The 12197-nt window shown below is 42.1% G+C and overlaps 1 protein-coding gene across 1 annotated transcript in view; it reads left to right on the top strand.

Annotated features, from left to right (window-relative positions):
* Positions 1 to 12197, top strand: part of trit1 (tRNA isopentenyltransferase 1) — a 36950-nt gene that overhangs the window by 12945 nt on the left and 11808 nt on the right. The window contains exons 2-8 of the mRNA XM_061093109.1: positions 1312 to 1452; positions 4551 to 4649; positions 4904 to 5061; positions 6473 to 6615; positions 6749 to 6860; positions 10443 to 10555; positions 10698 to 10775. Of these exons, the coding sequence (XP_060949092.1) occupies positions 1312 to 1452; positions 4551 to 4649; positions 4904 to 5061; positions 6473 to 6615; positions 6749 to 6860; positions 10443 to 10555; positions 10698 to 10775 (844 nt within the window). The remainder of the gene's footprint in view (positions 1 to 1311; positions 1453 to 4550; positions 4650 to 4903; positions 5062 to 6472; positions 6616 to 6748; positions 6861 to 10442; positions 10556 to 10697; positions 10776 to 12197) is intronic.

The following is a 12197-nucleotide window of genomic DNA, read 5'->3' as shown; positions in this document are numbered from 1 at the left end:
GCGCTGTGGCAGTGTGTGTCAGTGGACTGTAAAAAAAAAAAAAAAAATCCATAAAGATTTTACTAGCACTGTCATTCGAGAGGGAAACGGAGAGTCTTATGCATGATTGTTCCCGGACTGGGCTTATTGAGCGGCAGTGTAGTCGACAGAAAACCAACCACCACCAACATAACCTGAAGTCTAGAGTGACTTCATTCACTTGTCCTTTCACGCTGTAAAGATAATACTTGTGTGTTCATTTGGGGAGTGTGCTTCAGTCCCAACAGTTGAGTGCTTATGATTAAAGGCTCTATAGTCCCACTCTGAATTATTGAACAATAGAGCGCTTCACCAAGATTTTTTCCCACCAAAAAAAAATCAAGGCTCAATCCAATCAGAAGTTTCGGTCCTCTGAACGTGTATGGGAAATTTCTGACTCAGAGGGATTTTCATAAAGTTTTCCTGGCAACCCACTCTCTGAGCCCCACACACATATTTTTGAATGGTTGACAGTAGACTACACACAGATGCTCAGCAGGAGACAGGGCTGCAGAGGTGTATTCACATGATAAATGAGGGGAGATGTTTATAATTTGCTATCAACAACATATTGTTGCGCTGGCCTGGTCTTTGATTTATCAGGTAATTTCCCTTGCTAAATTTAAAACTGATCCACCAACGGAATTAAACGGAATTTTAAAAAAAGTCTGTGAACTATCCCTTTAAATGCCCTTGAAGAATAAGATATTCACAACTGGTTACTAATTTCAGCCGCTTCAAAATGAAAGCCTGACAGCAGTTTTCCAGCCGAGGACTTTCACCGTAGATTGTTGTGTGTGCATGAGAATGAAAAGATGACACCCAGCTGCTACATTTAGCCTGGCCCGTCACTGGGCGATGTAAAATGAACAGGGGAGGTGTGTAGCATCATTTGCAGGAATGCTCCGAGTCATCTCATCTGTCGAGGAAGACGGACAGCGCTCGTCCCTCCTCCTTCTATAAAAGCCCGATTCTGACAGTGACACACACTCCTGTGCACACCCTACCACTAACATTGATTTCAATATCCTGACCTGTTTGTTTTATGGACAATTTTGTACAGCGTTGACAAAGAGTTTACGCTTTCTCGGACAAATCATTTCCAGTGCTGTCTTACTCTCAGAGCAAATCGTTGTAGACTCTGGGGCTTTGCTTGCAGTCATTTCCTGATATTATCTCCTTTATTTACTCTCATGTATATTCCACTGTTCTACCTGCCTTTGAATCATTAATTCTTCTGATTTGCTCTTGTTTGCCTCCTTGTTGATTGGTTTCCGTTTTGTCGTCCCTCAGGTGTACCAGGGCCTGGACATCATCACCAATAAGGTAACGGCTGAGGAGCTCTCCCAGTGCCGACACCACATGATCAGTTTCGTGGACCCGCTGGTCAGCAGCTACACCGTGGTGGACTTCAGGAATAAAGCTCTGGCTCTAATATCCTTTCCGGCAAATTTGTGAAAAGCAGAGAAACAGTATTTGCTCATTAACCCCTTTCCACACGTAACTATCACCCCTGACACTTCTTCACCCTGTTATTGATAAGTGGTAACACCAGGAAAAAAACTATTTGTCTCTATGTTTACACTGCAAGACTCAGTGCTCAATTCAGATTTTTTTTTCCTTGATTTTATTTATAAAGAGTGTGGCCTGGATCAGATTCCAATGTGAACTGGTCATGGCCCTCATGTGACCGACATGCGCAGAAAAACGACGAGAGTGCTTAAGAGTACCCACTGTCCCTCCACTGACCGTCGCTGCTGTCTTGGGTGACACTTGATGGGTCGTATCGTTACCAGTCTGTGTTTGAAATCAAAAGAAAACTGAAACCATATATACGCTCACATCTGTGGCCTCCAGGTAATCACCGACTTCTTCACCTTGTCCACCTCCTGACACAGCATGCTGCGCGTGACGTCTTGTTGTTCTTCTGCCCACGCGGGTCACATCATGGCCATGACCAGTTCACATCGGAATCTGATACTGGCCACGTTTTTAGAAAAAGACAATGGGAACAGCTGTGAATTGAGCAGTAAGGCTTGCAGTGTGAACGTGGCTTACCTAATTGGTATTCCGGTTGCGGGCGTGTATGTGTGTGTGCGCGTCCGTGTGTGTGTGTGTATGTATGTGTGTGTGTGTAGAAGATATGCAGCTATATGTCCTCGTTTTGTCGGCATGTCTCTCTGCAGATGTTGCACTGAAAATAAGAAAAGAGAGAGAGATCACTGGAGACTATATTTATAGGCGTCTCTGTCTGTGGTGTCCACACACACACACACACACACACACACACACACACACACACACACACACACACACACATACACACACACTCTTATGGCAGTCACACCCTCATGCAGACACCGACTGTCACACAGATGTGGAGAGGGGAGGCGATAACTACAGGCGGTATAAATAGATCAGGATGGCATGCACGCACACACATTCACACACACACACACGCACACACACACACACACACACACACACATACACACACATACACGCACACATACACGCACACCAGTGTGGCGAGGGGATGCGGTAGCTCCAAGAATAGGATCGGTGCTGCGCAAGTCTTCTGGTGGGAAGAGGGAGAAATGGAAAGAGAGATGAAAACAGTTTAAAGGGATGCCTGTGATGTGGAGGCTTTTGAATCGCAAAGCATGGAACAGAAGTAGATAGAGGGGGAAAAGAAGTGATTTGTGTGTGTGTGTCACTTGACACGTCAATCATGTAAACTCCTGTCTGAAGTCCTCATCCTTTCTTTCTCTTTCATTGCCTTCATTTTTCTAGCGCTCTTTTTGTTCCCTTCGCTCAATTTTGCTCACTGCTGCGTGTTAGAGAGACAGGGAGCGGGGGGGGGGGACGACGGCTGATGGGCCTTTATCTTGTTTGAGTGGTTATTTAATTATCCCTGAGCAGATAGGGTGGGCGTCTAGAGGGAGGGGAGAGAAGGAGAGGTGTGAGAGGAGTGGAGATGCAACAGAGAAGGAGAGACAAAGGAAAACGGTGTGGCACGTAGCCTCTGTCTGTGTGTGACCAGTCTGGTTTGTAAAACACAACTTCATTATTGATGTTGTTTTTTTTGTCAGATTTAGAGGTGGTCCAAAATATACTGCTATTATTGAGTTTGTAATAAGACTCTTTGGGTGGAGCTAACAGTTTTTTTTATTATTGCTTTATCTTTCAATTATTTCTCTCAATGAATCAGGTAATTGTGTGGTCTATCAAATTTTTGGATTCACTGATCAATGGTCTAAAATCAGAGCATATTCAGTTGAGCAGTGATTTAGGGCCCCTCGTGTTGTCCACAAGATGATTCATAGAATAGGAATGGACAAAAAACGAATTTGGCACACATTTAAAGGCATTGTTTATTGTCATCTCTAATCTTTGCTTTGCGTTTTAAATCTTTGGCCTGGCACATTTATTCAAATATCACACTATGTTGATTTAGTGGTACAGACATTTCAACGCACATTCCCAGATTATTGGCTGTAGAAATTGCATATTGATGTGTGCTTTCATCAGGAGCCCCGGTCAAACTTGAGATGGTGAAAAACCATGTTAAAATGTTAGTTTCATGTATTAATTTGAAGATAGTTGGTTTGCACAGATGTGACTGTTCTGATTTGACTTGTTTATTGAGAGTACCTTTTAGCCATCGATTTGTGGAACATATGGACAAACTAACAAATGCAGAAAACAGTCAAGGATATAGCTAACATGGGAACAATAGCTTGGGTCTAAACCATAAAAAGACAAGTAAAATCATTTAAAGGTAAAGTAGAGGTCTCTTTGAATTTTGGATGTATTTCGAGTTGTTCTTTTGGGCTTAGAGTGAGTATTGTCCATATGAATATAAATGAGCATTCACAACCATTCACACATGTGCATACACCATGCACATACTTATTTTCTTTCTGCTGAGACTATAACTCTTTGTTCCACATGCTGTTGGAATCATTAAAGGACACCTCCAGCATGTGGAGGTTTTGGCTGATTTGTATTTTCTCTAGTGTTATCTTGTTATATTACATTTACTACATTGTTTTTCCAAAATAAAAATATAAGGTTTAGCACTTTACATTAAGAGAGCCGATCCAACAGATAATTAAAATCATTTTCCTTTTTTTATAATTTTCCAGAAGTGTTTTGTTCAGTTTGTCTGTGCACTCGAATGTTTGCTGTTATTTGAACGCTTCATTTCAAGTAGGAACATTCACATCAAAGAGGCGGAAAATTCTATTTTTTCGCTCGTCTGGATTTCCACTGTTGTCTTGAATTGCACAAAAAATAAAACCATTAAAGCCGCTTCCTTGAAAACGTATTGTAGACACAAATAACCCGAGGACTTGTGACTGGCCGCCTCTCACAGTGACTGAATGAGAACCAGCTGTACTTGTTTTTATGCCATTAGGGTTTGAATTGCACTGAATAAGTGGCTCATTTAAACAGTTTTAATTCTTTTGCCTTCATTGAAAATGTGTGATCTCAAAATGCAGATGAGTTTCTTCCTTAACACGCTCAACATGGATGAGATGCACGTCAGCAACACACTGCCGATCGTTGTTGGAGGAACAAATTATTACATTGAGTCCCTGCTGTGGAAAGTCCTGCTGGATTCAGGGGTGAGTACAACACAAACACACGTCCCTTCATCCATCGTCCTGTGTGCGTCACTAAGCCACCGATTTACACCACAATATATGGAGCTTTCACTGCTTTGGGGTGCTGTAATAAAAGTCTGACAGATTCTATTTATCTTCTGGTTATTTCCAACCCAAAGCACCGTTTTGAAAAGGATGTATTCAGCTTTTGATGTTAAGATATTTAAAGGCAGCTTCAGTCATTTCTTAAATTCTTAAATTAAATGCTCCAACAGCAGGAGAATGAAGAGTCAGGAGATGGAGGAGATGGAACCCCAAACAGGAAGTTGGAGCTGGAGAAACTGGGAGGATCTGAGTTACACAAACGTCTGGCGGAGGTGGACCCCCAAATGGCTGCCATGTTGCACCCCAACGACAAACGCAAGATTGCCAGGTAATGTCTTTGTTGCTTCTATAGCTGTGTCTCAGTTCGCCGGCCGACGCTGTGACGTAATAGGTCTTCAAATGCGGCTTCCAAAGGATGTGGCCCCTGAATTTAGAAACTCGCTGTCTTCTCCTAAATGATAGTTATCGCCTCTTAGAAAAACGCCATCACATAGCCCAAGTGAAAATAACCAAAACCAATCTAGGCCAACTAATTTCATAAAAGGTAAACCTCCATATTAGCTCTTCCTATTTTTATTGTTCAGCTGACATAATTATTGGATATTAAGCTATTATTTCTTTCATCAAGTTCATCTAATTTAGAAACATTTTTGTCATTGTTAAAGCATTTTAACTGCCACCAAGGCCCAACATCCTTTTATGAAATCTCATTTAAAGTCCACCAGATCTGTATTTTAATTTTGATCTGCACCAAGCTGCACACACTCATAAATTATTCTATGAGAAACGATGTTAAAAACGTCCTATCTTGCAATGTTAAAGGGAGTGGAAACAATTCCTGGAGCCACACCAGAATTTATTGGTCTCTACCTTTGGGCATTTCCCACCCTTCCACAATATTCCATGGAAATCTGTCGCAGAAAAACACACAGAAACATAAAAACATGACCTTGGTGGAGGTGATGAGGGGATATGTCAAACTGCCCTTCTTACCTTGGGGATAATATGGTATGTAGTGTTTGCGGATGTGTCTTGTTCTAACTCTTATGTGTGAACATGAGTGCACAACAGTGTCTTCAATTTTCTAATGTTCCGTCTCAGGCTGACAGTCACAGTATACGGCCTCCACCCAATCTATGCAGATAGACAGTATCTGTTTACACACACGTACACACACACACACACGCGAGCGCACACACCACTCACAGCTTGATGAGTAGCAGTCGGTGCACTCTGGTCTTTAGTGTGAGCAGGTTAGGTTACCCTGTTCTTCCAGATGACAGGCGAGGACAGGAATCATCTTTTCATTATGCCCTCAGAGTGCAACCACGCACGACTCAAAAATCTGTGTTGGATTTATATCTCAACATCTTAGAAGATAACCCGTAACTGTGTGCTGGTGAGACAAATTATGTGATTTCCTGTCTTGTTTTTTGTTAATCAGGGTTTTTATACGCCCTTTTTTTCTTTTTGTTGCCCCTTGGTGTGTGCGTTGTACATTTTTAACTTAAGAATTTATGCTATTCTGGAACTTTTTTTTAATTTGTTCCTCAGACGGAAAATCGCAGGTTTTCATTTGCATTGGATTGAATGGATTGTTATCTAATCTATAATGGAAACAAAAGAGAATTTTTATCAGTCTAAGAAATATCTGAAAACAATTTGTTTAGTCTGTGCCAGTGGGAAGCAATTGAGGGTTTAATTTAGCCTTGACATAGTTTGCTTGTGTTTATCTACAGGAGCCTTCAAATCCACAAGGAGACAGGCATCCCCCATAGTCAGTGGTTGGAGGAGCAGAGGGGGCAGGAGGGAGGCAATGGGCTGGGGGGACCACTGAGGTACCCAGACCCCTGCATCTTCTGGCTGCATGCTGACATGGAAGGTAAGGAGAAAGGATCACCACTTCTATGTATGCAAACAACAGAAGTGTGGATATTTAAGTAGGAGCTCCTGTCCATTCAAGTGTGTCCGTCTTATTTAACTGGTATTTTCCCCCCCTCTGTTCCTTCTTTCAGCTCTAGACAAGCGGTTGGACGCTCGTGTAGATGAGATGTTATCTGCAGGGCTGATAGACGAGCTCAGAGACTTCCATGTCCGCTACAACCAGCAGAAAGTCCAGGATGACAGGTGAGCGAATCACCAGCAAGGAACACAATCAGCCAGATCAGAGGCAATATGTTTCGGAGTAAATTGTCCCTCCAATTCTGACAGGATAGCTCAAGATAGCCATGACAGATTTGATTTTTGGTGGTTAAAAGGGAAAGTCACGGTGGCCTCACAAAAGGGCCTTTTCAACATTATGGAAAGGAAATTTCTTTTGGACCCGTCGTCCTTTGGACTCCAAGATAAACTGATTAGTTTCAGTGGTCAAAGGTCATTGTGACCTCGTATGATTCTGGTAATTGTTGTTTATTTTTGGATAGCTGAATTCCTTAAAAACCTCAAGTCCATCTCAGCAAATACAAAATAGGACTTGGAATCTGTCATATGGGTCATTATGTTATATGTTATATGACATTTTCCTCTGACCCCCACAGTAATTTCTGTTGAACATTACAAGGTGGTCTGAGGATTTAGTGTCCAAGCACAGAGTTCAGGATCACACTGTCATCCTGATCTAAATGGTCCAGACGCTGAGTCTGGACTCGGCGTTGACTCCTCTCGTCCATGTAACCGGGGCTATTGGAGCGAAAGTGAACTTGGCCGAGCAGCTCTCCAGTTATTTATTTCTCCTTCCCAGTCTGACAGGTCACTCTGTTCTGTGGGTCTTGTTTCCCAAAGGCCTGCAGACCAATTTAGATTCAGCCCACACTGTTGCGAGTTTAGATCAGATGGGACCAATTTTTCTTCAGGATGTTCAGTGATTATTAATAATTGCAGAGATAAGGCCCTCTACAGGACATTAGCACTACCAGAGGAGTCTAAATGTGTCACTGATACTAAGCACACAACACTTTTCAGACTCTAGACAGGACTTGGGATGTGAATAGAAAGAAGTAAGACTTAGCTTTAAAAAAATTATCCCACATCTGATTGAGGCTATGTACTCGAGACTGACATTTTGTCCCACTGGCAATAACCAACTTGTGTCTGACATTTCCTTAATAATAAGCACATGATGATTAGATTCCCGATGCTACGTCACTCTTTTATTTGTATAGATCCACTGTTTCCTGTTCTATGAATGGAACTGTTTTGTTGGGTCCCTGGTTCCCTATGTATCTGAGAGCATACCTCAGCCCAAGGCTAATGCCCTATCTCAACACGTCAAAGCAGTGTTTCCCATTTGTTATTGGGTAGACTTTGGCAGCATCCCATAATCTAATTTGTCCTGCAACAGTTAAATTATAAACCAGAACGTTTTTTACACTTCTCATAAAAAATGTGGGATTTGCAGCGTTACTGCATTGGTTTACTTTGTGCATCCCTTTTTATACCATCTATATGCTATCGTCAATAAAGTTTTTACCACTTATGCAGACCTCATATTTTCAGCTGCCGTTATGGACATACCTGCCATTGTGACATGCAATGTAGTTTACTCTCTCACATGAGAACTCTTTCACTCTTTGGTCTAAAGTTTGTACCTGTCCCTCTGAAACGACGTTGTGCGTGTGCGACCTTGCTGCTGCCATAGATGAATTCTGTCCTGTCTGGAAGGTTTCCGAGACTGAACCTGGATTTATTGTCATTCTTCTGCCAAAACCACAACAGTGCCTCCAGCATGGCCGCCAAGAGGAAACAAGAAACAAGAAACCTGAGACACCTAACTTTGCTGTTAGCTGTGACTGGCTATGAATGACAGATCAGATTAATGCTCAGTAAATAAGGACTGAGGTCATATCATATCAGGTCCATATCAAGGCTACAGGTTGAACTCAAGTGGCCTCATGTAAGGCTTCATTTTTCCTTGTTAAAACATCCGATGTGGAATCTACTGGAATTTCTAATGGCATTGTACTCGAATAAATTGTTTACAATATAGGGAGACAATCTTACCACAGTTAAGTCAGTCAAGCGTCTCGTTAAACAACGGTCACATATTTCTTATGTAACATTTCTGTCATAACATCATTAACATTAAGTCAAGAACTTATACTTGAAGCGATACAAGGATCTGTATTCATAGATGAATTGTGAAATACACGTGGTAAAAATCATAACTAATGTCTGAACAACTTTCACTTGTACAGCATTTTTATAATTTGTGGAGAAAAACGCACACATTGTGATGTTTGACCTGATCCAACAGAACATTTGTTTGTGTGTATTTACGTTTTGCTCTGTCACGTTCAAGCACTACATGTCGTGATTGACATTTCCACTCAGAGACACACACCAACTGATTCAGCAAGCTTTATTTTTACTTTCTAGCAACAAGCACTTTCTCTGACAGTCTCCTCATTATCTCCTCCTGGACATTTGCTAGATTTAGCTACAGGAGCTGCCCACTCACCATATGGTGCAATACACAAGGTAAATCAGGCAAAAGATGCTTTATTTTGGAAAGATTTTTTTCTATTTTCTGGGCGTGTAACATATATGCATAATTTTACAGTAGAACTATTACGACCTATAATAATTATACACATACACAAGCTTCACTAATAGCTGCAACAGATGGAACATGCGGCTGTGTGTGTGGCAGTAGATATTGATATTGTGTGTGTGTGTGTGTGTGTTTGTTGGGGTGTGGCTGCAGTGCATTGATGCATTGGTGGAACGCTGCCCAGGAAGCTGCCAGTTCCCTTCTTTAGTCCCTCCTTACTTTCATCACCCCATCACCCCATCCCACCTCATCAACCAGCCTGCTCCTCCTCCTCCTCCTTCCTTCTGCCCCCCCTCCATCTCTGCCACTATTGCCCTCTCAGCAATCTGATCACCCAAGCACTTTACCCCCCCACTCTCACTCTATCTCTCACTCACTCTCTCTCTCTGTCCCTCTCTCCTTTACCCTCATGTCTCCATCCCCGGCTGGCTGCTGTGGCCAGACATCAAGGTCAGATCTCTCCCACCCTCCCCTCTCTTCTGTCTTTCTTTTCCTCCCTCCATTGACTCTACATTTCCTGTGCTCTGCTGCTATTCTCAAATTTCTGTCTCTGCCCGTCTAGCCAGATTTATTTTTGTTATTTCCTCTTCTTGTTTTTGTTACAAGTATTGGGCCGAACACACTAAGTATAGTAAGTATCTTTATTACAGTGTTTGGTCCTTTTTTATTATTTTCAACAATGAAGATAAAAAAAAAATTAGTTTTTTCTAAACTAAAGAAAGCTTTCAGATTCAGAAAATATTCAAGTAATTGACCTCAACACATATGCAGACAGATGAGCTATGAGTAAACACTCGGTCTCAAATAGAAGCAGTGTTCTGATATTGATGGAAATGTTCTGTCTACATGTGCAGAGGTAAGCGAGCTTCTGCCCCAAACTGTCACTTCCGTCACCTGTGAGTGCCTCTGCCAGTGCCAGTCTGTTTTTTTTCTCATGTCATTCTCTCACTTTGTCCCTGCGAGGGCCTCACATCTGCTCAGCCTGATATTCTTTGTTCAGGGACAGAACAAGAGATGAGGAGGAGCAGGAGAAGGTGGCATGAGTCACCACTGGGTATCTAGAGATGTCAAATTGCAGATGGAAACTTTTTGTATTAATGGATAATGTTTTGTTTCATTCTCTCCTCTGCTCTCCTCTCCCCTCCTTTCCTTTTCTCCAGCCAGAGCTATCAACTTGGGATTTTCCAGTCCATCGGTTTTAAGGAGTTTCATGCCTACCTGACCGCTCCAGAAAGCAGCACCCAGCAAGAGAGAGACGCACTACGAGTCAAAGGTCAGAAAAATACCTGATCATTGTCACAGTGATGGATTAAGATTCACTGGTTGGTCAACCGGATGACCGACCAACCAAAAGAATGCATTAAAAAGTTATTTCTTCTTTTCATCTATAACATCCTCTTTCAAACTGTGTCCAGGTGTAGAAGCTGTGAAGATCGCTACGAAGCGTTACGCCCGCAAACAGAATAAATGGGTCCGAAACCGCTTTCTTCAACGTGAGTAACGTGTGTGTGTGCGCGTGCGCGTGTGTGTGTGTGTTCTACAGTTCCTTAGCAATCAGCACTCTCTTTAACAAGATGTGATTCATGCACTCCATTAGCTTTACCAATAAACCTCCGAGACACTCGACTGCGCTACAGGATACAGGTTTTTTTTCCGGTGTGCGTGCATGTGAACATTAGTGGGGGCCTTGTCACTTTCTAAACAATCATTTCTTGCCGTGATTTTAAATTCAAATTTTCAATATTCAAACTGTTTATTGTTTAAAGCTCTTTTTTTTTTCTTTCTCACTTTGCTAAAAATGTATTATGCTCAGAACATTAACGGCCTCTTTATGCCTTAAATCAATTTGGCCATGTAAGAAATTTGAAAGCATTACATATTTCACTTGTGGACATTGGATTTTTTTTTTACAGGCACAAAATCAGATTAGATTAAATGCAGCCCTCTTGAGTCGATGTTACATTTTAACTAGGAGAATAAGGTTTCAAGACCATCCCTGACAAACGCCTGCAGCCGACCCTCTTTCCCAGCACAGAGTCCCATGTGCCACCTAATGTATAGAAAATCTGCTTCTGTGTCTGGCACAGCAGAATGGATAAATGCAGCCAGCACAGCCAAGATCAGCCTGTGTTTGGCAGGAGGGGATTTCCCACCCTCGTCGCAAACCCGAGGAAGTCAGTCCTGTTTTAAAATGTATATAAAGGCTCTGTGTGTTTCTCTGTCTCAAATGGAAACCTGGCCTCTTGGTCCCACCAGCAACATGCCCTGCAGTAACCCAGCCTCCTAATCCTGTTAGGCCCAAGTGGCTTAGGCCACGCCAGGCCCTAAACCTCAATACCCCTCTTTCTGACTGCCTGCCTGCATGCTGCACGCACCATATGGTCTTCATCACATGTGTGTGTGTGTGTGTTACTGCTCTTCAATATATGCAGTAATCTGTCTGGAGTTGTCTGAGCCATTGTGCCTATGTTTCAGGCTGTGTATGTTTCCTTTAGAACAGCCCATTTAAACTCACATGGATTCTCTGCTCTCATGTCAGCTCAGAAAGTTTAGGTTCAGAAGAATTTGCGGGAGAGGTTTCTGCCAAAATAGGTCTGGCTATGCAGGTGTCAGTGTTAAAAGTTAGAAATAAACTTTTTGTAAAATATCTGTTGGTTGTTAACAGTTACAACATTTGGTGCTGACAATTCTCAATAGTCAGCTAACATACTTTGAATGTCTTTTTGTGCAGGACCTCCAAACTGTGTAGGTCTTAGAGGTTCTTAGTTTCATAATTTCCCTATTTCCTGACTATTTATCTATCTACTAATTCCAGATACCTCTGTCTCTGTCTCCATGTTGAACACATTTCTTAACCACTGGTCATCTTATCAGCTACACTCTTGAAATGTGTACTTTTAAGGGCCCAAGGAAGT

Source organism: Limanda limanda, chromosome 19 (assembly GCF_963576545.1).
Source record: "Limanda limanda chromosome 19, fLimLim1.1, whole genome shotgun sequence".
NCBI lineage: Eukaryota > Metazoa > Chordata > Actinopteri > Pleuronectiformes > Pleuronectidae > Limanda > Limanda limanda.
This window is presented reverse-complemented; position numbering and strand designations above follow the sequence as displayed.